This window comes from Pseudorca crassidens, chromosome 16 (genome assembly GCF_039906515.1).
Source record: "Pseudorca crassidens isolate mPseCra1 chromosome 16, mPseCra1.hap1, whole genome shotgun sequence".
Classification (NCBI taxonomy): Eukaryota; Metazoa; Chordata; class Mammalia; order Artiodactyla; family Delphinidae; genus Pseudorca; species Pseudorca crassidens.
The window spans coordinates 78,061,087-78,088,347 of NC_090311.1; the positions used below are offsets into that span (position 1 = coordinate 78,061,087).

At 44.5% G+C, this 27,261-nt stretch overlaps 1 protein-coding gene across 6 annotated transcripts in view; it reads right to left on the reverse strand.

The window, feature by feature from the left end:
- EDARADD (EDAR associated via death domain) overlaps positions 1-27,261 on the reverse strand; it is a 61,441-nt gene that overhangs the window by 23,424 nt on the left and 10,756 nt on the right. For 3 of the 6 annotated variants that reach the window (XM_067711015.1, XM_067711013.1, XM_067711017.1), the window contains 2 exons: positions 24,267-24,306; positions 18,151-18,209 (listed from right to left, as the gene is read on the reverse strand). The exons of 2 other annotated variants lie outside the window; for them this stretch is intronic. In XM_067711015.1, the coding sequence (XP_067567116.1) occupies positions 18,151-18,209; positions 24,267-24,306 (99 nt within the window). The remainder of the gene's footprint in view (positions 1-18,150; positions 18,210-24,266; positions 24,307-27,261) is intronic. One more of the 6 variants, XM_067711014.1, reaches the window with a different exon arrangement.

The window sequence follows — 27,261 nt, forward strand, 5'->3', positions numbered from 1 at the left end:
TGCCGTCCTTACCCCTCCCCCATTCCCTTCCACCCTGCTCTCTGGCCTCATCCCCTTGGTCACCAGTTGCGCACCTCCACCCCCAATCCATCCTTCTCACCTGGTTCCTGTCACTTAGTCACTGTCAACCATGTCAGTGATATGTTTAAAAACACCCTAGATGTGTCCGTCAGCTGTGGGCCTTGCCAGTCCTTAGCTCTGCATGAGTCTACTCCACCAGTCTTGCTCTAAATGCTGAGTATTGCTGGGGAAAAAGAAATGAAAAGCCTCACACATTCATGAGCTCACAAATCTGATCTCAGCTGGGTCCCAGCTGCTTTTTGGTCATTCTTAGTTTCCTTTCAAATCGTCCTCGTCAAGGTCCTGTTCCAAAGCTTTTCTGTTCAGAGATTTCTGTTCAGAGGACTCGTTTTAATTCTGAGTGAAGTTCAAGGGCAATCTGTTGGGTTTTTGGAAACAACCTAAATGTCCATCAATAGATGAATGGATTAACAAAATGTGGAATACAATTCACCCTTAAAAAGGAAGGAAATTCTGACACATGCTACAATAAGAATGAACCTTTAGGACATTATGCTAAGTGAAATAAACCAGTCACAGACATACAAATACTATCTGATTCCATTTATATGAGTGACCTAGAGGAGTCAAATTCAGAGACAGAACGTAAAATAATGATTACCAGGGAGTGGGGCAAGGGAGAATGGGGAGTTAGAGTTTAATGGGGATAGAATTTCAGTTTGGGAAGATGAAAAAGTTCTGGAGATGGATGGTGGTGAAGGCTGCACAACAATGTGAATGTACCTAATGGCTCTGAACTCTATACCTAAAAATGGTCAAGATGGTAAACACTGCATGTGTATCTTACCACAGGGGTCCCCAACCCCCAGGCCGCGGACCGGTACTGGTCTGCGGACTGTTAGGAACCGGTCCCTGGTGCCAAAAAGGTTGGGGACCACTGTTTTACCACATACAAATTTTTAAAAATCTCCTTAGAAAATATGAAGGTAACCACAAAGTTGAACGCCAATGGTTTATATATCCAAGTAGGCTAAAGAAAACCCCCATTTTGTAAAACCTTTCCATTGTGAATACGAGGGAATTACCTTATATCTGGGCAAATTTGTTAACCTTTGCTGAGAATTCTTTGAGTAGAAAGGTGGCTAGGTGACACTAATTTTGCACTCTGGTGAGTTTATAACCTGGTCGTCGGGTCCCATTTCTGCTTAGGGAGCTGCAAGAACCAGGTGCTGAACAAAAGTCCCCCGTGGAGACTTACACGTGGTGATTTCACACCAGGCTCCGAGCAGTAGCAATACCAGGGCCAAGAAGACACTCGGGGAAAAGCTCTCAACTCAGAGATGAACGTACTCCGTGTGCCGTCCACACGGGGGGATGGACTGATGGGCCGAACATGCTGACAGACTGATGGGGAGGGTATTAACCAGCACCAGATTGATGGGGCCAGGTACTGGGTTTCTGGGAAACATGCTCTTCTGGACTGTTCGGTTCTTCTTTAAATGTCTATGCTTAGGGACTTCCCTGGCAGTGCAGCAGCTAAGAATCCGCCTGCCAATGCAGCGGACACAGGTTTGATCCCTGGTCCGGAAAGATCCCACATGCCGCGGAGCAACTAAGCCTGTTCACCACAACTACTGAGCCTGTGCTCTAGAGCCCGTGAGCCACAACTACTGAGCCAGTGCGCCACAACTACTGAAGCCCATGCGCCTAGAGCCTGTGCTCTGCAACAAGGGAAGCCACCACAATGAGAAGCCCGCGCACCGCAACAAAGAGTAGCCCCCGCTCGCCACATACTAGAGAAAGACCGCGCACAGCAACGAAGACCCAACACAGCCAAAAATAAAATAAATAAATTTATTTTAAAACTGTCTATGCTTAGCTAACTAATAAAGAGCCCCATCTTTATAATTTTGCAAACTATAGGGAGGATAACTGAGTGGGAAAGCACTCAACAGGTTGGTTAATCTGACTGTAGCCTAAATCTGGTTGGAAACCGCCATGAAGACCAAAGTTATCACTGCCCACCTGGTGGCAGCAACCTACACGACAAACAAAGAGCCTGAGAAGAAAGGCCTCCCTTGCAAATGACATAACACCGAATTACTTAACTAGCTGCTTTGGGAGAACAACCAATGCTAAAGCTTAACGTCTCTGCTTTATGAAAATATTTTAGTAAATGGTTTTCAAAATAAGATTTTAAATGCCTGAGTGTGCCAGAGTAACAGGGCTTATGTAGCATGGATTGAGACTGTTCTAAGTCTTCTCCCATCACTCAGCCAGTGCAACTCAAGCACCTTTCAATGCTATGAATTCCCAAGACAGACCCAACATCCGTGTAACTCTTCTGAATGTGTTTACTGATTATCCACTTCTAAACATCAGGACTAGACTATGTCTCCTGTTGAGTTTTTCTAAGCAATTTATACTCAATATTTTTTTTGTTTTTTGGCTGCTTCATTGCTGCACGTGGGCTTTCTTTTAGTTGCAGCGAGCATGGGCTACTCTTCGTTGCAGTGCGCAGGCTTCTCACTGTGGTGGCTGTTCTTGTTGCGGAGCACAGGCTCTAGGTACGTGGGCTTCAGTAGTTGTGGCTCGCGGGCTCTAGAGTGCAGGCTCAGTAGTTGTGACGCATGGGCTCAGCTGCTCCGCGGCATGTGGGATCTTCCCAGACGAGGGCTCGAACCCATGTCCCCTGCATTGGCAGATGGATTCTTAACACCGTGCCACCAGGGAAGCCCTATACTCAATTCTTTTCCTGAAAATTAATTACTATTGCAGTAACTGTTTACTTTCATTTTTATTTTTTACTGAAGTATAATATACATATAGAAAACTGGACATATCTATTTATTTGAAAGTATACAGGCATAGCCTGGAGATACTGCAGGTTTATTTCCAGACCACCACAATAAAGCGAATATCTCAATCAGGCAAGTCACACGAATTTTTTGGTTTCCCAGTGCATATAAAAGTTATGCTTACACCATCCTGTAGTATTAAGTGTACAACTGCATTCTGTCTAAAAAAGAATCTACATACCTTAATTTAAAGAAACTTTACTGCTAAAAAATGCTAACCATCATCTGAGACTTCAGCGAGTCATAATCTTTTTGCAGTAGTAACGTCAAAGATCACTGCTCCCAGATCACCATCACACATGATAATAATGAAAAAGTCTGAAATATTGCAAGAATTACAAAATGTGACTCAGAGACACGAAGTGAGCAAATGTGGTTGGAATAATGACGCTAATAGACTTACTGGAGTCAGGGTTGCCCCAATTTGTAAAAGACACAATATCTGCGAAGCGCAATAAAGTCAAGAGCAATAAAACAAGGTCTGCCTGTATTCCAGCAACTGGCTTTTAAGATGTGTTTCAGTCAGGATACATTCATCAAGCACCTATTCAGTGTTGGCAACAATGCCAACTGCAAGGTTACAATCCAGTAATGGGACAAAAACATGCACATAAACAGTTACCACAAGGAATAACGTGTGAAAAAGGCACAGACCGCGTGCCAAGGGAGCACAAAGGTGGGCAGGAACTCGAGTGAGACCTCAGGAACAGGGCAAGTTTCACTGAGGATGAAAGAACTAAATCTGGAAGAACAGGAATTTGAAATGAATGTTATGGTGCTTTGCTAGGATGAGAGCAAACCTGTGGGTTTGTGTACATTTAGTTCTTTCTTCTCTTCAGCAAGATTTCTATCCAATTAAAAGGGAGACCTGCTACTTCTGGAGTTGAAGTGAAGGTCAAAGACTGCAGTGGCTGTTCCTGTGACTTCAAGGCGGGGACGCTGAGGTGTAATTTCATACCTTCTTTCATGAAAGAAGGAGGGGGCTTCCCTGGTGGCGCAGTGGTTGAGAGTCCGCCTGCCGATGCAGGGCACACGGGTTCGTGCCCCGGTCCGGGAAGATCCTACATGCCGCGGAGCGGCTGGGCCCGTGAGCCATGGCCACTGAGCCTGCGCGTCCGGAGCCTGTGCTCCGCAATGGGTGAGGCCACAACAGTGAGAGGCCCACGTACCGCAAAAAAAAAAAAAAAAAGATGAAAGAAGGAGGGGTTTTCCCTTTGGGGGTGAAGTATAGCTGGTTATTGTTCAGAAATATCACAAAGTATTTTACAGGAGATTACGGCCTATGTTTCTGCCTATGTTTCTGTCATTCACAAATCCTGGGCCGGAGGATACAAGCGACGCTGGAGCACAGACCAACCGAAGGTTCGAGATGAGGAAGTGCATTCGTGAACTCTTCAGTCTCTGATTTTCCTGTGCTGCATAATTGTGTGCTAGCTGAAGAAAGCCCACCTGGCTTCAAAGGCCAAAATATGAAAAGTTTACTGAGCCAAAATACCACCTAAATGTCTGGATGATTTAGTCCATCACTTTTCTTTCTTTTTTTTTTTTTCTTTTGCGGTACGCGGGCCTCTCACTGTTGTGGCTTCTCCCGTTGCGGAGCACAGGCTCCGGACGCGCAGGCTCAGCGGCCATGGCTCACGGGCCCAGCCGCTCCGCGGCATGTGGGATCTTCCCGGACCGGGGCACGAACCCCTGTCCCCTGCATCGGCAGGTGGACTCTGAACCACTGCGCCACCAGGGAAGCCCCATCACTTTTCTTTGAAGAAAACACCAAACACACACACAAAATAACAAGTATTCAAAATCATACTGTTTTTCAAAAAAGCAGCAAGAGCAACAAAACTCTTTTTCTCCTAATCTCTTATCCCAGCTCCCTCCCCAGAGGTTACAACCTGGGGCACATGCTTCCTCTGTCCTTACTGACAGCCACACTCGCAACCTATAGAGAGATGTTGTTTAGCCCCAAACCATACTAGTCTACTGGTTTATTTGTTTAACAATATATTCTGAGTATCTTTTAAGGTCAGTGGTCTCTCCTCTTTTCAATGGCTTAATAGCATTACACGTGTCAAAGTACCAAAATTCATTCAACCACTTCCTACCTATGTGCATGTAAGATACCCACAACTCTCCTCTGTTTCAAACACCCTCTGCTGTGATGTCTGTGAGATCAAGTCCTTAAAGCGGGACCACTGGATCAATGGGTAACAGATGGCTGCCAAATAATTTCCTGAAAGTTGTTATCAATTTATACTCTCAAACGTGTATAAGGGCAGCTACACCCTGAAACCCACACCAACAGGAACTTTAAGTGAAATTCTAGCCCACCTGTGAAATTCAAAGGCATTACAGCCCACAGGGCACTGAACAATAATGAGAACAGAAGCCGTTAGGTCAATTAGAGCAGATAAAGTAAAGGACCCGTGCAATTTAATGATTAATAAACAAACTTCTTTTTATGCTGCTCTCAGGGAAATAACTACTAAGTGCTAGGAAGCAGGCATTTTTGCCCTTTAGCTTGTACCTGTCTTACCACATTTTCTTTTGACTCAGTCCCAAAGTAGAAATAAGTCAAAGACACAGACATGAATAGACGCTATCAAATTAGAGTACTATGATTTTTCTTTTAAAATTTCATTTCAGGAAAGCAATCTACAGATTCAAAACAATCCCTATCAAACTACCAATGGCATTTTTCACAGAACTAGGACAAAAAATTTCACAATTTGTATGGAAACACCAAAGACCCCAAATAGCCAAAGCAATCTTGAGAAAGAAAAATGGGGCTGGAGGAATCAGGCTCCCTGACTTCAGACTATACTACAAAACTACAGTCATCAAGACAGTATGGTACTGGCACAAAAACAGAAATATAGATCGGTGGAACAGGATAGAAAGCCCAGAGATAAACCCATGCACATATGGTCACCTTATCTTTGATAAAGGAGGCAAGAATATACAATGGAGAAAAGACAGCCTCTTCAATAAGTGGTGCTGGGAAAACTGGACAGATACATCTAAAAGAATGAAATTAGAACACTCCCTAACACCATACACAAAAATAAACTCAAAATGGATTAAAGACCTAAATGTAAGGCCAGACACTATCAAACTCTTAGAGGAAAACATAGGCAGAACACTCTATGACATAAATCACAGCAAGATCCTTTTTGACCCACCTCCTAGAGAAATGGAAATAAAAACAAAAATAAACAAATGGGACCTAATGAAACTTAAAAACTTTTGCACAGCAAAGGAAACCATAAACAAAATGAAAAGACAACCCTCAGAATGGGAGAAAATATTTGCAAACGAAGCAACTGACAAAGGATTAATCTCCAAAATATACAAGCGGCTCATGCAGCTCAATGTCAAAAAATCAAACAGGACTTCCCTGGTGGCACAGTGGTTAAGAATCCACCTGCCGGGCTTCCCAGGTGGCGCGGTGGTTCAGAGTCCGCCTGCCGATGCAGGGTAGTGGGGGTTCGTGCCCCAGTCTGGGAGGATCCCACGTGCCGCGGAGCAGCTGGGCCCGTGAGCCATGGCCGCTGAGCCTGCACGTCCGGAGCCTGTGCTCCGCAGCGGGAGTGGCCGCAGCGGTGGGAGGCCCGCGTACGGCAAAAAAAAAAAAAAAAAGAATCCACCTGCCAATGCAGGACACACGGGTTCGGGCCCTGGTCCGGGAAGATCCCACATGCCGCAGAGCAACTAAGCCATGCGCCACAACTACTGAAGCCCGCACACCCCAGAGCCCTGCTCCACAACAAGAGAAGCCACAACATTGAGAAGCCCATGCACCACAACGAAGAGTAACCCCTGCTCGCCGCAACTAGAGAAAGCCCTGTGCAGCAACGAAGACCCAACACAGACAAAACTAAATTAATTAACTGAAAAAAAACCAAACAAACAACCCAATCTGAAAATGGGCAGAAGACTTAAATAGACAGTTCTCCAAAGAAGCTATACAGATTGCCAACAAACACATGAAAGAATGCTCAACATCACTAATCATTAGAGAAATGCAAATTAGAGCTACAGTGAGGTATCACCTCACACTGGTCAGAATGGCCATCATCAAAAAATCTAGAAACAGTAAATGCCGGTGAGAGTGTGGAGAAAAGGGAACCCTCTTGCACTGTTGGTGGGAATGTAAATTGATGCAGCCACTATGGAGAACAGTATGGAGGTTCCTTAAAAAACTAAAAATAGAACTACCATAGGACCCAGCAATCCCACTACTGGGCATATACCCTGAGAAAACCATAATTCAAAAAGACTCATGGGGCTTCCCTAGTGGCACAGTGGTTGAGAGTCCGCCTGCCGATGCAGGGGACACGGGTTCATGCCCCGGTCTGGGAAGATCCCACATGCCGCGGAGCGGCTGGGCCTGTGAGCCATGGCCACTGAGCCTGCGCGTCCGGAGCCTGTGCTCGGCAGTGGGAGAGGCCACAACAGTGAGAGGCCCGCATACCGCAAAAAAAACAAAACAAAACAAAACACAAACTCATGTACCACAATGTTCACTGCAGCACTATTTACAATTGCCAGAACACGGAAGCAACCTAAGTGTCCATCGACAGATGAATGGATAAAGAAGATGTGGCACATATACAATGGAATATTACTCAGCCATAAAAAGAAATAAACTGAGTTATTTGTAGTGAGGTGGATGGACCTAGAGTCTGTCATACAGAGTGAAGTAAGTCAAAGAGAAAAACAAATACCATATGCTAACACACATATGTGGAATCTAAAAAAAGAATTAAAAAAAGATTCTGAAGAACCTAGGGTCAGGACAGGAATAAAGACACAGACGTAGAGAATGGACTTGAGGACACGGGGAGGGGGATGGGTAAGCTGGAACAAAGTGAGACAGTAGTACTGACATATATACACTACCAAACGTAAAAGAGATAGCTAGTGGGAAGTAGTCGCATAGCACAGGGAAATCAGCTTAGTGCTTTGCGACCACCTAGACGGGTGGGATAGGGAGGGTGGGAGGGAGATGCAAGAGGGAGGGGATATGGAGATATACGTATACATATAGCTGATTCACTTTATTATACAGCAGCAACTAACACAACACGGTAAAGCAATTATACTCCAATAAAGATGTTAAAAAGAAAAAATAAATAAAATTTCATTTCTGGGAAGTTCATTATAGAAAAAAAGGACTCAAGGTCCTGAAATGATGACTGTGGTTGGGTGGCATGAATTTGTAGTGGGAAGAGCAGTTTGCGTTTCATCATTTTCTCCAGGAATCAAAAACAGAGAAAGGAGGAGGTCCTAGTCCACCTAACCTAGGGCTGGGCAAGACAGTGTCCACCCAGAATCAGCAAGAGCATCACCAAAATGCCTGATGAGTGGAGGCTGTTAGCAGCGAAACTTATGGGCAGAGGGAGTGAGGGGGAGGAGGAAAGAAAACAGACCCGGTTAGGTCTCCGATGTGGGAGGGACTGTCCCCAGGGATAAGATGTGATGGTTCCATGTATGGCAGAGCACAGTGAGAAGGCAGGCAGGTCACTGGAAGATACAGCCCAGAATAAATAAATGTAGGCTAGAAAAAGTAAGGTGACACAACTTGAGGTAGTTAAATACCAAATGGGAGATAGAATCAGATCATTATCTGTTTTAGGCAAACTTGTCTAAGGTATTAAAAGGCAGGAAGAAAAGATCCACAGCTCTTAAAGACCCTAGTCAAGCTCACCTGGTATTATTCACGTAATTTTCACTTTCTAATGGTCAGTGCATCTATTCATTGATTCTAACGTAGCACCTTCCATCACCGTGTTAGAGGAGAGATAGTCAACTCTGTAGGCTGATGGGAAGGTAGATAAATGAAGCACAAAGGGAGCAGGGAGACTAAGGAGCACAAGGCAAGAGAGATTAGAGACTGAAATTCATAGAATCGAACAGGTGATTCCCATTCTAGCAAAACCAACCCCTTGAAATTCCTTCTCCCTCCTCTAAATGCCCAGACAGCTCTGTCTCAAGAACCAACCTTCTGACAGCCTGTTTAAAGAAAGTGCAGCCTGTTTGGACTGGGAGATGGTGATTGCAAGGCTAAAGGGAGTCCCTCTCACCAGAGTTAAAAATACCAAGTGTAAGGAAATTCCCTGGCTGTCCTAATGCACTTCCATTGCAGGGGGCCCGGGTTCGATCCCTGGTCGGGGAGGTAAGACCCTGCAAGCTGCATGGCACAGCCAAAAAATAAATAAAATAAAATAAAGGAACTTAATAAAATCCAGATCAATAATGTAAAATTCACAATGTTTGCCATGCAATAAAAAATTAATAAACATACAAAGGAGGAAAATCTGATTAATAACTAGGAGAAAATATGTCAATAAAAAAAAAGAAACCCTTAAAAATACCAAGTGCAGGTTCTGGGCAAAGTTCTCTAGTTTTATCTGGTTCCTCATCTCTAAACTTCACATCAGGGGCGAAGTAAGGAATGACCAAGTATTTCCTAAAAGCAGAACAATCTGACTTTCCCTTAGAGAACAAACGAAAGGACTCGCCAATCTATCAAACAGATCTTGTTGGAGCTTGAAAGGATTGCTGCACATCCAGAAGGGCAGGTAGGGGCCTGCTGGGCTGACTCAGAAGATACCATCTACGGCAAGTGCTGGTGGGGTCCATTCCCTGTCATTAAAACACACGGACCTGCTTCGGGTTTGCAGATGGTCTCTGCCAAGGCAATGAGGCTGCTGGATGGGATTCTGCCACCCACCTCTCAGTCCACTTTAAAGACAGGAGCAACCCCTCCACTTACCAATTTTGTTCCAGGAGTGTTTACCCTAGCGCTAGTCTGCCAGACTGACAGCACTGAGAACTGTGGAAAAGCCTGTCTCCCTAGATTTAGGCCAGGCAAGAGGCTCAGCAGCCACTGGTAACACCAAGTGCTACCGATTCAGAAATGCTAGGCATGAGGGGGTGGATGGGGGTGGAGGGATGATGGACAAGGCCCCAGGTCCCAACTCAGCCTCTCAACCACTGGCTCAGGTCCCCTCTGTGAAACAACATGATTTCTATGGTCCCCTTCAGTTCTAAAGATGCCAAGTTGTCAATTTGAGCATCTGGGCCCAAACCCACTTTCTAAATGGTCAGGATTAGCAATGCCAAGCCTCCCCGCTGATTTAGTACCAGGAGGCACCAAGCTCAGGAGATAAGGTAGAATATAGACAGGGCTCCGGCCTCTGTCAGAACAGAGGGTGTGCGGGAGAGCTGGGAGGAAGGTGAGAGCCCAGAGGGTATGTGAAGGGCCAAGGCTACAGGGGAGAGACCCGCCTGAGATACAAAATATGTGTCCTTGGAAATAAAAGACTTCTGTTTCTTTGGTGAATAAATAAGATACAAAATTAATCTCTTGGGCCGCTACTTTAGCATCAGTTGTTAAAGCCACTTTTCTGTCTTGGCTATCCTATTATACTTTGTATAATACTATCAACGGACCAGCATGCTTGGAGTTTCTGTGGTTTAAAACTGGATGTATGTCCCCTGCCCGCCATTTACTCTGGGTAATATAATGTGGAACTTTAAAAGGCTTGTTTAATTTCGAAGACATCAATTAGCTGTTGATAGGCTTTCGATAGATAAGACAACACGTTTTTTAAAATTTGGTCGTATTTATGACTAGGAATTGACTTTGAGTCCTTACAGCTTGCTTAGTGGAAGAACAAACGGTCAGTGTGGCCTATTAGGTCTAGCCTGGAAATGGAGATGTAGTCTAAGGAAATATATAGCCTTATACGGTGGGGACGGACACTTGGACATCCACCATAGCAGTACTGAGGAAGTAAAACAGTTGAAACAATCTCAAAGTCCCATAACTGGGAAACTCAAGTAACTCTATGACATAGAATATAACAGGATAGGGGATGGGATGTTTTCCCACTGTCTTAAGAGTTTTAACTGGGGCCCCAAGCTCAGGACAATGGTATGCATACACCCCACGGAGAGGTCCCAGGTAAACCCCAAAGGACCAGCTGAGAAGGGCCAAGAATAGTGGTATGAGCCCCACCCTCAGCTTATAGAAGAGGAAGAGATTTCTCTGAAGGACTCAGTGGAAGAAGTGAGAGCGGGGGCTGCTTTCCTTCCTCTGCCCATAAGGAGGAAGGGGCAGCTCTCAGCTCCACCCCCCAAGCCAAGTGAAGGGGGCCTCAAGGTCACCACTTGTTGGGGGTGCATGCCAGAAGGGGAGACGGCCTGTCACTCCTTAGCCTGATGCTTGTTGATGTGTAGATACCCACAGTGCCAAACCCTCTGCCACTGGGAGACACTACCCTGTGTGTATGAGGAGAGAGCAGCCAGCTGGAGCTCTCCTGACGGTCGGACAGTGGGGTGAGCTTGCCACTGCCGAGTGGACCAGAGCCATCGCCATCTTGAAAGGACCCTGTCCAAGGTAAGAGGTGCAGGAGGTAGGCCTGGGAGAGAAGGAGCTGGGGCTAGCTGTTGGGGGCAGCTGTGAACATTCAGCTGGGAATGCTTTGCCTGTATCAGGTAATTGCAGTGTTGAATTCCCACCTGCTGGGGAAGGGGAGGAGAACCAAGGTCACCTGCCCCTCTTTCGGGCCTCCACATTTCAGATCAGGCCTGAGTTGGAGGTGAAGAGAAAGGCTTTGAACTTGGATGAGAGATTTAACTACTGTATGGAGTTCATTTAAGAGCTTAAAAAAAGATGAACTCACTTTTTCCCCACTGCCCAGATAAGCTATTTTCTTATTTTTCGACAGTGGCCCCACTATGCACCTGGTCACCAGCTGGAACTCTCTGAAGCAGATCTCCAACCCTCCCTTCTCTTCGTTCCAAGTCCTGTCAGACACTGAATCCCTGACATCTCTCCCTCAAAATGTGTTATGTCTTGGTTCTTCTTTTTCTTTTTTTTCCAAGCATTTTTAGGGGTTGAATGGTGTCCCTCCAAAGACGCACACTGGAGTCCAAACCCCCAGTACCTCAGAGTGAGACTGTATTTGGAGAGAGGCTCTTTACAAAGGTGATCGAGTTAAATGAGGCCACGAGAGTGGGCGCTAAACCAATGTGACTGGTGTCCTTAGAAAAAGGGGAAATTTGCACAGAGACAGGCACACGCAGAGGGATGATGTGAAGAGACACAGGGAGCAGACGGCCATCTACACACCCAGGAGAGTAACATGGCACAGATCTTTTCCTCACGGCCCCCGGGAGGAACCAACCCTGCCCACACCTTGATTTCAGACTCACAGGCTCCACACTGTGAAACAATGCATTTCTGTTGCTTACGGCACCCTCTGCGTGGTGCTTCGTTACAGCAGAGTGAACACTAACCCCTTGGAATTACAATCCCCGCTCTTCATTCTTTTTTTTTTTTTTAACATCTTTATTGGGGTATAATTGCTTTACAATGGTGTGTTAGTTTCTGCTTTATAACAAAGTGAATCAGTTATACATATACATATGTTCCCACATCTCTTCCCTCTTGCGTCTCCCTCCCTCCCACCCTCCCTATCCCACCCCTCCAGGCGGTCACAGAGCACCGAGCCGATATCCCCATTCTTCCTTCCACAGCTGCACTGGGGCCCCTGAGATGAGCTTCCTATAACAGGCACTTGGGGTCTCCCGGCCTCAGTCTTTCTTCCTACCCATCCCCTTGACGAGCCACTACGAGGATAACCTTTCTAAGACTCTCTTTTTATCCCATCATTTCCCAGGGCCTGGAAGATGAAGCCCGTGCTTCCAACGTGGCCCTCAAGACTCCTCTAGAGCAGCACCTCCCTCGGTGGCAGTTAGAGAAAACGCTGACTGTTGGGGGACAGCTATGCTGGGGTGGGAGAAACAAGCCTTTCTCTGATCAAAGAAGCTTGCTTACCTGTTGAATGACCTCAGTAAATGTCTTCTCTCTGTCTTTTCCCTCTGCTTCTGTGCTGAGACTCTCTGAGAACCTAAGGGAGAGTCTCTTAGCTTAAACATTCCGACTCAGCTTTCCTGGCCGGAGATTTAAAAACGCCCAATTTCACTGAAAGCTCCAAGTGTGTATCACTGTCCCCCCAGCACCTAGGAGAGTAGCGGTGAGACATTCTTGGACTCAAATGCTGGATGGATGGATGGATGGATGGATGGATGGGTCATCATCTATCCACCTGCAATCTATTTCCAATTTATCAAGCACTGTCATATCACCACCTAGTTCACGAAGGCCTATGGCCTCCCTGCTGTATGAACAGAACAAACTCTTTAGTCCCCTAATATCTTGGCTGGATTTCTTTTTATTTATTTAAAATTTTATTTTATATTGGAGTATAGTTGATGAACAGTTTTGTGTTAGTTTCAGGTGTACAGCAAAGTGATTCAGTTATACATATGTATGTACCTATTCTTTTTCAAATTCTTTTCCCATTTAGGTTATTACAGAATACTGAGCAGAGTTCCCTGCACTATACAGCAGGTCCTTGTTGATTAGCTATTTTAAATATAGTAGTGTGTATAGTCAATCCCACTTCGATGGATTTCTTCCCTTCCTGCCCCATCCAAATGTCATCATTCAAGGCACAATTCAAATTTGACATCAACTAATTCAACTTCTTGCCTTTACATCTAAAAAAAAAGTTTCCATCTTTCCCCTTCTTCTAGTCTTGCCTCTGAAAAAGAGCTGAGGTTCTTACTTTTAAAATGCTAACTCATCTCTCTGTACCTTTGATAACTTTATTTATCTAACATAGGGGCACATATATCTCACCTTCCAGATTACAAATTCCTTGAGGGAAATCAATGTGCTGTGTCTTCTCCACAAGATATTGCTAAGGATGTTATCAATAAACAGTTGCTAAGAAAATTAATCCTCTCTACCTTCCACAGGGAAAACAAATCCCATTAATTATTCCACTTCTCTTTCTTCTCCCTCTTAATTTTTAATCTCTCCACTCCTGGTGATAACTTATCCTTTAAAATCTGTTGTTTCCCAACCTTAAAAAAAGAAGCTTTTCCTGTATCTTCCAACACCTTCAAATAAAAGTTTATTATTTTTTCCTTGCTACCTTAATGAATTTGACAGAACTACATAAACTTTCTTATCACCCACTCACTCCTTCAGCCTTTTGCAATTATGTTTTTGTCCCTATGATCGAGTTCCTTCCTGAAAGGTCCCAGTAACGTCTGAAAGGACAAATCCTCGCCCTTGACCACAGGATGATGCTGACGGCCTTTTCCTTGGCACGTGAAGCAATGCCCAATCCTGGCCTTTTTCTCTCTTTACTCAACGTGTATTTATTGAGACTTTACTATGTGCTAGGGATGGAGGATACACTTACAAGCCAAAAAACACAGCAGTCCCTGCCCTCGTGGGGAGAGACAATGAAGCCATCAGCAAACATGTGACTGTAAACTGGGAAAGTGCTGCAAAGGAAAGTACAGATGCCTCGACACTGACAGTGTTCTTCTCTGGCCACTCCTCTGTCTGCCTCTGAGCTCCTTTTCTTCCTCTGGCCTCCAGATTGTTCTTCAAGGCTCCATCCTGGGCTCTCCTCTCTGCTTTTGCACAAGGACTCTCTCATCGACAGTCCCATCCTCCCCTTGGGCTTCAAGTGTAACCTCCTGATGCAGGAATCCTAAACCAACCCCCAATGCAGCCCTTCCTATCACACATCTCACATACCCCAAACTCTACAGACCATTATCTCCTTTTTCCACAGCCCACAAACAACTCTCAATCCTAAAAACACACAAATCTTATCGTCCTCCTGAATTCTCTATTGATATTGTTAGTAGCATCCCTCTCCCAATCACAGGCCTAAGACCTGGTCTCATCTTCTCTCCAGTCTCCCAGGGTCCCAGATACAGTCATAGGACCATCCCTTAAAACCACCAATACCTTCCATCTGCCTCTCTCTGGCATTCAAGGCTCTGGGACCCCAGATCCAACCGATCTTCCAGCCTCACTGCCTACAATCTCCCAATACTTCAGCTCCAGGCAAAGTATTTGTCCCTGACTCTTCTCAGAGCCTTTGCTTACAGCATTCCTTCTACCAGGAGTGCTCTCACCCTGCCCTCAGACACACATCCTTGAATCTATTTCTGTTATCAATAAATATCAGAGGTGACAGTATCATGCAGCCATTCAGACGGATGGTAAGGCCATGCAGCAAACTGGATGAAATGTTTGTGAGATAGTATTATATAACAAAAGCAAGATATAAAATTGTCTGCAGTTTTATAATTATCCTTATGAAAAAACTGTATAAGTGAATACATCAAAATGACAAAAATAGAGTATTAGAGTGGTGCGATTTTGGATGAATATTTTTTGTTTTTCTAGATTCTAAATTCCATTTAGTGTGGTTTTTAAAATACATATATACTTCAAAATAGTTTTAGATTTACAGAAAATTTGAGAAGAGTATAGAGCATTCCTGTACACCCTACACCAGTTTCCCTTATTACCAACACCATAAATTAGTATCACACTAATAATACCATATCATACCAATAACTTAATGTGGTTTTTAAACCTTAAAAAAAAAATTACAGTTTGGTAAAACCAAAAAAACAGTATAAATAGAAGAAAATGTCATTTTTTTCATAACTTCTAACTCCAACTTAGCATCCTAATATTTACTGTTTTTCTTACTACCTCAGTTTCCTCTTGGCATGGATCCTTGGCTACAAACTGGAACAAATTTTGCTTTACTATAATTTGCCATACATGTGTGCCTGTAGTTAAAGTAGTTAAAATTTTATTGTTTGACAAAGGTTCTGGGAAACATTTTCTATAACATAAAGAACCGTGAGGGTGAAAGAGACTCTTCGCTCCCAATGCAGGGGGCCCGGTTCAATCCCTGGTTAGGGAGCTGGATCCCGCATGCATGCTGCAACTAGGAATTCGCATGCCACAACTAAGGAGCCCATCTGCCACAACTAAGGAGCCCATCTGCCACAACTAAGACCCAGCGCAACCAAATAAATACATAAATAAATATTTTTTAAAAAAAGAACCATGAAAAACTTTTAAACAGCTGAACCATATCCACATTTAGAATCTAATGCTGTGTACACTGCTTCTCCAGGTCTGGAAGCTCTGCCTGGGGTCTGCCTCCCCCCACTCCCCCTGGTATATTTCATGTCCAAGAATACCCGGTCTCAGAACATAGGCTCGACAAGTACCAGCTGTAACAAACTGTAGAAGTAGGATAGCTCTAACAGATGGGGTATTGATTTTAAATTACTAAAAGTAAAGGGTCCTTTATGAAATTTTATGACATGTCAGATTTCCATTTTGATGCCAGGACACCACAATGTTTTTCCGTGGCATCATTCAAAAAAGGTGGCTAAAATTAAGTCTTCAGTGAAGTGGATTTTAGTTTTTAAATTATAAAAATCAATGAAACGGCAAATGGTAATATACTAAAGAATGTATTTTCAACTTGCTTTTAATGTCTGAGCTATAGAAAATGAAGCGTGGGGATGTTTTTGTTTTTGTTTTTTTTTAAACGTTTCTCCCCTAGTGAGTTTTCTTTGTTCTAACTGCCAAGTTGGTTTCAAAGACTCTTTCTGGATATCTAGCAATTAGAACAAATCCTATAGATTATGCAAAGAAATAACCAACTGCAGTAGGTAGGTACAGTGCTACTTTTTATAAGAATGTAAGACACCCTGTTTTAAAACAGAACTTAAATAAAAATCTCAAATAGGTTTTTCCCGCTTTCTTTAGCTGATAAATCTTTTCCCATCTTTAAAGACAGTCTACTTGATAAAGCCAGAACTATAACACTGAAATCAGAAAAAATACTGAACAGTGTCCTAATGCATATTCTGTACCTAATCTTAAATGATTTTGGAAAATCACTAAAACTAAACAAACAACGTAACATTTTTGTATCTTCAAAGGAGTCTGTATTTTGTTGCAAAAAATGTGGGGAGCAAAACTTTATTAAACAAATTAAGGATTTCAAGAAAGGAAAAATTTATACTTTAGGGTCACTAAAATAGCTCAAATTCAGTCAATATCAAAGTCAATCATTAGATTGTAATTCCAAGAAAAATGCTGAGTATCAGGATTAATAAATAAGAAAATAATATTCTCAGTGGGCGACTGAAGACCCCCAAATCAAAGTTAAAAGTAGCACCACTGGCTTCCCTGGTGGCGCAGTGGTTGAGAGTCCGCCTGCCAATGCAGGGGACACGGGTTCGGGCCCCGGTCCAGGAAGATCCCACACACCGCGGAGCGGCTGGGCCCGTGAGCCATGGCCGCTGAGCCTGCGCGTCCGGAGCCTGTGCTCCGCAATGGGAGAGGCCACAACAGTGAGAGGCCCGCGTACCACAAAAAAAAAAAAAAAAAAAAAAGTAGCACCACTGACGATTTTCAAGAGAATCGTGTTTATGATTAAAATTGCTTGTTTTATCAACTATTGTATAACTCTGCTTTACTAAAAAAGTGATTTGATTATCCAAGAATATCACTATTAATGATTACTGACTGATGTTTTAAAAGGAAGACTAAACAAAGCTTCAAATTTGTCTTGCTAAAAATTAACTTGGTATCAATATTATAAAGAGAGCAGGACCCAACCAGTCTATCTTCAGGCAAGACATCCTTTTTGAGACATTTAGTGTTCTAACTATAGTTTAACAGATGTGAGGTATTGTGCAGTTTTGCTAATGAGCTTTGAGTGAGTAAACAGAGATAGGCTGGAAAGTACAAGTAGTAACTGAAGCACACGGTGACCCCAGGAAGCTTCTGGAAGGATGTACCTCAAAAGGTGAACAATGGAATGTGACAAGCGATTCTCAACCTTTTGGTACATTTTTGTTGTATCTGAAGTTAAAAATAACAGTCTTTTATAATCAGAAAACAATAGATGTACTTTGGAAAAGGACAATTAAAATAATATGTTAAAATTTGACATCTGATATCTGAACAAAGTAAAAGTTTTATAAAACATTACAAAAATGTTTTTAAACTACCCAGTTTTGTTGAGGCTTCTTTAAAAAGTTCCTATCCACAGCATACCAACTACACACGAAAGAAAGCAACTCTCTAACTCAGTAACACTGATGGTTTTTGGCATCTGGATAAGTATTTATTTCCAAAAAATGGATTAAAGCTACCTCAGTTACTCAAAGTAACAGAAGTTGTATAGATGTGCTACATTACTGGGATGCTTAAAGATCATTTCCAAACTTATTATCTAAAAATCCTGTTCTTTCTTTATTTTTAAAGCTCTAGAAAACAATTCCTAAATAAATTCTAGTTAGATTAGCATGTACCTAAGGGTAAAAATATAACTGAAATTATTCTTACCTGGTGTTGCACATCAGAATTTGTTGGGCAGTTCAAACTAATTGGATCACACTCCTCTGCTAGGGATTAAAAAGAAAAAAAAGATGCAAGCTTGATAAAGAAAGCACATACTCCGTGGTTGTAAGGCCTAAAATTAAGACTCAATATTATGTGCTGTTTACATCTGGTAAAACCAGGAGGACGCTGAATGGCCCAGCTGCAAGTTCCCCTCCCCGCTCTGCTCCTGTGGATAAGACCGCCAGCTAAACAACGCTCCTTTTCAAGGGGACCAGGCACAGTCCCTGCTTATCCCTGAGCAGTGGGTTTCAGTTCCCTGCCAGACCACTGAATTATTCAGACAAGTCATCATATCCTTCCCTGGGAACCAGGGGTCACACACCCTCTTGACAGGACAGTGCTTGTCACCCACAGCCCCTGGTTGTTCACTCTGTTCCCAAGTGCAACCCCCATGAGACCCTGCATGGGGTGCAGCGTTCTCCCTCCCCAGGCGGTGAATATCCGTGACTCACAAGCTACTGTCAATCTCATCTGCCCAGTGTCAGGTGTCCTGTGTGTGGCCATCCCCATAACCCCAGGGCAGGATCCCTCCCTCACCAACAGGGTGAACAGGAGGTAGTCCAAACACGTTCCCCTCTGATAACCTTACATCAGATTCCATGGTGTTCACTGTTTGACAGTTTACTAAATCTCTCAGAGAGCAGAGTGGGATTATACTTGTCTTGATAGCTCACCCTCCTAAAAGTCAAACCGAAACCATTTCAGTTCTATGGTTAAAGTGGGGATTGCCAGTGAAAGTGAAAGGAACATGATAGGCATGTGAAATGTCTAACACCTTTCGGAATTAACTGGTAGGAAGGAAATTCCATCCTTAGGTTGTCTTACATATGTGTTAACTTCACAGTTCCCCAACTTGTGGTGAAGACTGTACAAATGCATTAAAAACTGATTTTGTTCCATCAGATTTTAATCTTTAACCACAGAATTCAACATCCCACTCTAACCTTGAAAATCGCCAGTAATATATTATGTTATGAAAGAAATGTTTAGTGGCATGTAAAATTTTAGAGTTAATAAAGCCCTTAATAGAGAATCATTTAATTCAAGGTTCAAAAGTTAGGACTGAGTGACAGATTAATTCATCTATTTATTTTTACATTCCTTAACATTCATTGACCTATATAGGCTGGGCTAATAGATTTATTCATATAAGGGGCTATATTTATTGCTGCCTACACAATTCTGACTAAAGGCCATTTTTTCCTGAACATTATTATCTGCAAAATTTAAACTAAAAGCACGGTCTCTTATTAAGATTCCATATGGTATCTTTTTAAGCTGGAGCAGTAGAGAGCTTACCTAGCCTTCTGTTTCTCAAGATAGTCCCAGCTCTCTTGCACCAGAATCACCTGGGCTGCCTGTTAACAATGCAGATTGCTGGGCTCCACTCCAGACCTTCTGAATTGGAATCTCAGGGACCCCAGAAATCTGACACCTAACAAGCACCCCACAGAATTCGGATGCACACTGATTTTTCACAGCAAAAAGTCACAGACATGTGACTTCAGTCATACTAATTCTCACAATGGCCAGTGTCATAATTGTTAACCCAGCATTATTGGACAAGTGGGACTTTTTATTTCCCAACGCAATGTTAGCCTGAAATTAAAAAGCAACTTTTCTTACATGGTCCCCCAAGCACTCCTGTGGTTGCACCCCTCTCCCTCCCCGCTACCCTCCATAAAAGAAAACACCTTCGGGGCTTCCCTGGTGGCACAGTGGTTGAGAATCCGCCTGCTGATGCAGGGGACACGGGTTCGTGCCCCGGTCCGGGAAGATCCCACATGCTGTGGAGCGGCTGGGCCTGTGAGCCATGGCCGCTGAGCCTGCGCGTCCAGAGCCTGTGCTCCGCAACGGGAGAGGCCACAACAGTGAGAGGCCCGCATACCGCAAAAAAAAAAAAAAAGAATGGCCATCTTTGTATGTGTGTCATAACTGGGGGAGGGGTTGGTTTGCTAAAACAGGAGACTGTCAGGACTCTCCGTCATGGCTGGGTGGAAGGCAGTGAACTTGTGGAATGAGCGGGACCAGGTCACGGTAAATCGTGCGGGAAGGAGGGGCTTTTAGTTTCATGTTACAACAAGGAAACCTATCAGCAAGATACTGTCGGTCAACTGGCAAGATGAGAAACTGTCTAAAATACAACACATTGGCCTGCTAGTTTTCGGGCAGACATTTTTACTTAGGAATTATTTTGGTGATCTCCTGAGTACTTGTTTATTTTCTCCTTTTTCAAACGGAACTACTACTTCTACATTTAGTTAACGAATTATTCCACATATCATCCATGCTTAAGTTCAAATTTCTCAAAATAATTAACAATAAAATCAGTCTACCTCTCTTTAACTTTACATCCGCTATTTAAATTTTTTGAACAATGGAAGGGCAGTAATGCCAGAGAAGATGAAGATGGTAAAATCTTGATGGCTTTATGATGTAGTTATGTGCAATTTCCCCTCACTAGGAACAGTGCCTCAAAAATCAGAATTCTTTTTCCAAAGACATTTTTCTCTCAAAATATGAAGAGTCACATTCCCTTCAGAACCCTCAAGCCGGCAGTTTCTACGAGATACAGGAATTCTGTGATATAAGACAAACCCCAATCTTAAATTAGCCCTGAGTTTGGTGCCTACAGATCCTCACAGAGCACCTGTCATAACAGAAGCCTGACAGAATGAACCTCCCGAATCTCTAAACTCAGGGGAGGCAGAAGCTACACATTTGTTCCCGACAAGAAAACAGGTATAATAACACGTTTCACCTCGAAAACGTGCTGATCGTTGAAATCACACTGGAGTCCCACAGTTGATTTATGGGTAAAAGCACATTATCGAGAGCCACTCTAGTGTGGACCGTGTTAAGGGACTATGGTGTACTGTCCAGGGGAAAAGCAGGAGTATACTAGAATTATAATGAAGACTTTGTGAAACATGCTCATTTTCTTAAGAAAATACATTTTGAGGACTTTTAAAATCATATGGAAATGGTTCAAGCTAATTACAAATGACTCCTCTATTAAATATAGTAGCCCCCCTAGAATTCACGTAAGTGTCAGAGTCTGAATTGTTCTTAATATAATTAGATTACATTTACTTTTTAAAAAAATAAATTTATTTATCTGTTTTTATTTTTGGCTGCGATGGGTCTTCGTTGCTGCGTGCGGGCTTTCTCTAGTTGCAGCGAGTGGAGGCTACTCTCCGTTGCAGTGCACGGGCTTCTCATTGCGGTGGTTTCTCTTGTTGCGGAGCATGGGCTCTAGAGCGCAGGCTCAGTAGTTGTGGCGCACGGGCTTAGTTGCTCCGCAGCATATGGGATCTTCCCAGACTAGGGCTCCAACCCGTGTCCCCTGCACTGGCAGGTGGATTCTTAACCACTGTGCCACCAGGGAAGCCTACATTTACTTTTAAGCTGTAAATTAGTCTCTTCACTAATTATATATGGGCTTTGTTTCCCTAAAAACAACTTCAGTGAGAAAATTACCATAAGCATTTAACGATGATACTGGCTCCATTATGGTATGTTTGAAAAAATTACTGCAGACATTAAATTCTTATTAAATGCAAATGTTGGATATTACATAGAAGACGATGTATTTCTTGGAGATAAGAAATTATGTGCTTAATAACACTTCCCCTCCCCCCCCACCATTTTAATTAATTTTAATTAAGGTTTTGTAAAACTCAAATTCTAGGAGAAACCCAACGGTACAGTTACTGTATTATCAGGCTGCTAAGCAACAATCTTCTTCTCTTAAAACAGAAAATCATGTTCAAGAGTGATAGAAAAGGTCTTCGAATAGTTGCTGCGGCCCAGTCTACCTAAAACGGTGGTTCCACTCTTGCCTCTCCACTACAAAAGCTTTCAACAGTCCTCTACCTTGATGGCTCACGATTCTTTTGCCAGATTTCCCTCCACACCTGTCAGATGCTTGTTGGGAGTCAGGTGCTGTTCCAGTCTCGTTTCGTTGAATTCTCACAAGCACCCTGGGAGGTCGGTGTAATACTGTCCTCTCTGCACTGCAGACTGGACACTGGGACCCTGAGCCATGAGGTCAACTGCTGAGTCCTCTCAGAGCTGGCGGTCTGGCTGCAGCTCGGTGTCTCTTACATGTCTCCTACATGTGGCACACCACATCCTTTTTTTTATATAAATTTATTTATTTATTTTTTTGGCTTTGTTGGGTCTTTTCTTATCTAGTTGCGGCGAGCGGGAGCCACTCTTCACTGCGGTGCGCAGGCCTCTCACTGTCGCAGCCTCTCTTGTTGTGGAGCACAGGCTCCAGACGCGCAGGCTCAGTAGCTGTGGCTCACGGGCCCAGCTGCTCCGCGTCATGTGGGATCTTCCCAGACCAGGGCTCGAACCCGTGTCCCCTGCGTTGGCAGGCAGATTCTCAACCACTGCGCCACCAGGGAAGCCCCCACGCCACATTCTTGAAGCTTCTTAGGAAGGCTCTCAAAGGGAGGTCTGTGTCCCACCCCCTCAGGTTTGCATTAAAAACACAGGTTTCTGGGCCTGACCCCAGATCCACCACATCATGATTTTGGAGTAGCAAAGCCCAGAATCTGCATTTTAAACTAGCTCCCCAGGTAATTCTTCACTGCACCCTAAAAATCCAAGGAACACGGCCCAAGACTGCCTCCGATTCGTCCTGGTGGCCTGGCTTGCACCTTCCACTTTCTTGCTGAACTAGGCAATCACAGCTTGGGGAATTCAGGACACTGAGAAGTCATTCATGGAGAGGGGAAAGGGCAAAGTGTGCTTGGGAGAAGCCTCCCCTAGTACAGCCAGGATCTGGGCTCAAACCTGGCCTTCAGCCTCTTTTCCCTACACCACTGCCATTCCTGGGACGTGCACAGGGGGCAAAAGGAATGAAACTCTAATGATGCCATTTCAGAGAGCAGGAAGAAGAGTGTGGTGAGTAGAGAATGAGGGAGGGGGACTTGGCAGAACTACAGACTTAACCACAGGTGGGCCCTGCCAGGGAGCTCCCAACCCTGCAACCCAGTGACCCTGTGATACCCATCACCACAAGGGCTGCTGGGGAACCCCACAGCAGGCTGTGCTGGGAAGTCCTTCCTCTCCAGGAAGCCGGGGTGTCCCTGCCATCTCTGAAGCTGCTCAGATCTGATGCTCCCCACCCCTCCTCTCTGGCTGGTCAGCAGAGCACAAGGTAAACGCTCTAGTGCGATAAGCGGCAGCTCAGCCTCCCTACTGGATACAGCCTTGGAGGCTGCCCCAGGGGAAATTAGGAAAGGCTCAGGCCTTTATGGTCTGCACCACGCCTGAGACATTCGCCTGTGGATCATAAAAGCAAGCTCTTTTTGCTTTGGGGTCTGACAGCATCCCTTGCCCCTTGTCTGCTAACAGAACCCTCTTTCCTGTGGTTTGAGTACAACTGACTTCGTGCCCTCTGCCCCCCACCCTCCAACCTCAAGGCTCAGACCTGGTCACCCCTCCATCCTCCGACGACAGCAGCTGATACAGGGATGGCCACATGACCAAACTGCTCCTTTTACGATTTGCCCCTAAAATTGTGCCACGTGTGCTGGGGGAAAGGCTCCCTCTTGCCCCGGCATCTTTAGCTGCACCAAGTAAAGCCGGAGGTGTCAGAGACTATCTTTCCCACCAAGTGGGGAAAGCCTGCTCGAGTATGGAGCCAACACAGAAGACAGAGCCATTGTGGGGGGAGTGGGGGGCTGAGCCTGAGACATCGTTTAAATGCTTTGATTTAGCAGCACCCAAAGACTCTAAGCCACCAGGTCCCGCCCCCCATTTTAAACTAATTTGAGCTACATTTCTGACACTTGCAACCCACAGTCTTGGCTTTCTTCATTTTATGCATGTTAAAAAACACCATAGGAATTTGATGTCTAATTTGCTATAAAATAATTTCTACATTTTAATAAGAAAATTCATACCAGAGAAGGTCAAATCATGCCCTAAATTATCAGTAGGTTTCTGTTTTACAATTTTAAAAAATGAAAAATTACTGTGACTAGTGCTTTGTTCGAGATATGAAAGTAATCACAAGTTTAAATTGCTACTTTAACTGTACATACCTTTAGGGAGTCCCGTGTCTTGAATGGGATATTTGTCTGACTGTAGAGACCAACAAAAGAGGAGTGTTATTTTTAAACATCGTAGTCAATTATAAGATCAAAGTAAAGAGAAAGCTTTGTCTTGGGAAAGTCATGATTTTAATTTAAATCCTTGCAAGTTTTTAGCCTTGGATTTATCAATATGCCTGACCCATTGCTTGCTTTCATTCTCAATTTTATACAAATGAAACCAAGGTGGATGAGAAGTTAATGTTGGAACATGAAACAGAAGAAGCCTTCAGCTCTGACCACTAAACCACACTTCCTCTCTTTTCTGCAGTGCTCTTCTATTTCCTGCAGCTCAAAATTGAGGGACATTTCTGTTAGTGAATTATGGGGACAGATCCATCTCTTCTCACCATTTCTGTGACATTCATTTGGGCCAATAAGCATGTGTTCTGGGCAGTACTCACAATTGGAGAGCTCTGTCACGGGCTGACTAGGACAGGAGTCAAAAGGTAACTATCCCATTAATTGCACCAAGATCTACAAATTAGTTACCCATTATGCACAATTATGCACAATTCCCCAATGGTTTAGTTGAGGGCAGTACTGTTACAGGGAATTCAAAATAGCAAATGCTCTTATAATCACATATTTCTTTGTTGGTACCGACAAATATGCAGGTATCTAAGCTTCTGGAAGCTTCTACTGCAGATTATACAATGTAGTCATTTTCTAAAGACTTCCATGAGAGGAGTGGGGATGCACCCAATCTCCCTAGCCTGTCCTCTGACCCCGGCTCAGTTCCCACCATCATCTGCATCTGGGCCTTTGGGTCTATAGTCCTCCAGCCTAAAAAAAAAAAAGCTGTACCTCCCAACTCTCCTGTAAGTCTCATCACTATCTTCCTTGGACAGAGGAGGAAAAGAAACAAATGTGGAACCAGGGATTCTGTTTTAAACGCCTTTCCTTGGAGTTTTTGGAGCTAGGCAGTAAAGTTTCAGAACCTTCTAGAAGCCTCCAACCCCTTTCCACAAAAGAAATCAATCAATCATCTTTACGGTATCAGTTCAACCTGTGAAGGGGCTGGAGTCTAAGGTCAGACACACTGGTGGTCAAGCGTGTCTACATGACTGAGCCCCAATAACACTCTGGACCCCAAGCGTGGGGTGAGCTTCCCTGGTTGTCAATACTCTGTGTGTATCATCACACATCGTTCCTGAGACAAGTAAACACTGTCCACACAACGTCACTGACAGAGGGTAGCTGAAAGCTCCACGTGTGCAACTTTCCTGGGCCCTGTCCTATGCCCCTCTTCCTTTGGCTGACTTTAATCTGAATACTTTCGCTGTAATAAACCACAATCCTGAGTGAAAAAAGAAATCAATCAATCAATCAATCAATCAATCACAGGGAACTTAAAAATCAAATACTTTTCCCCCAGACTAAATCCTTATCCATACTCTGCTCCCCAGAGCATGGAAAACACATCTGTACCATAGTGCTTCTCGGGCTCTTTTCAAAGTATTTGTCTATTTCCTCAGACAGACTGTGAGTGTTTCAAGAGAAGGGACCATGATCTGTGCATCCCCAGATTTTGACTCTGTTCAGACTACATGAACGAACAAGTGCAGGTTTCCTGGGGAGACTGACAGTTGACATGGGCCTAGAGAATGCCCAGGACTCAGAGGACCGCGAGAAAGGAGCATGGTGATTGCAGATGGTGGGCACGGAGGAGCAAGGCCAGGTGGTTGGAAGACGGGACAGCCTGTAGGACGGATGCATGCTGGAGGTGGAAAAGGAAGACAGGGTTGGACACGAAATAATGGAGCCAGTTTCCATGGAAGACCCTGCAAAGGAGGCAAAGGGATTTAGGAAGGCTGCCATTCTAGGATCTCGGGAAGCTTGGCTCATTTAACACTGCTGCCTGCTTCATGCCCCACTCTGCATATGGGAAGACAGTCAGCACAGCCTCGCAGGAAGTCAGGCAAGCAAATAATTCCCACACAATGCGATAAAAAGTAGGGACCATGGGGCTTCCTTGGTGGTGCAGTGGTTGAGAGTCCGCCTGCCGATGCAGGGGACGCGGGTTCGTGCCCCGATCCGGGAAGATCCCACATGCCGCGGAGCGACTGGGCCCGTGAGCCATGGCCGCTGAGTCTGCGCGTCCGGAGCCTGTGCTCCACAACGGGAGAGGCCACAGCAGTGAGAGGCCCCGCGTACCGCAAAAAAAAAAAAAAAAAAAAAAAAAAGAAAGAAAAAAGTAGGGACTATGGATAAGGCAGCACCCGAAGGCCCCAAGGCTGAGAAGCCTTCCCAGATAAGGAACACCTGGGCTGAGTGGCGGGTTGCATAGGAGTTCATTATGTGAGGAAGCAGGGAGGGGCCAGCACTATGGGTATCCCAGGACGGGGGGAGGGCGTGGGGCATTTGTGGAGCAGCAAATAGCTACACACAACTGGCTCATCAGGGGGATGTTGAGACATGGTCATGGAGGACCTCATCTGCCATGTCAAGGACCATGTATTTAATCCTGGAAGGAATGTTATAGTTGAAATGTGTCCCCTCCAAAAATACCTCGAAGTCCTAACCCCTAGTACCTCAGACTGTGACCTCATTGGAAATAGGGTCATTGTAGATAGAATTACTTAAGATGAGGTTATACTGGTGTAGGGTAGGCCCTTAATCCAGTAGGACAGACGTCCTTGTAAGAGGAGAAGAGATAACAAGACACAGACACACGGGGAGAAGACGGCCACGTGCCACCAAAGGAAGAGAATGGAGCGAAGCAGCTACAAGCCAGGGGACACCAAGAACTACCAACGACCATCAGAAGCCAGAAGAGGGACTTCCCTGGCGGCGCAGTGGTTAAGAATCCGCCTGCCAATGCAAGAGACACGGGTTCTAGCCCTGGTCCGGGAAGATCCCACGTGCCGCGAAGAAACTAAGCCCGTGCGCCACAACTACTGAGCCTGCGCTCTAGGGCCCGCGAGCCACAACTACTGAAGCCTGC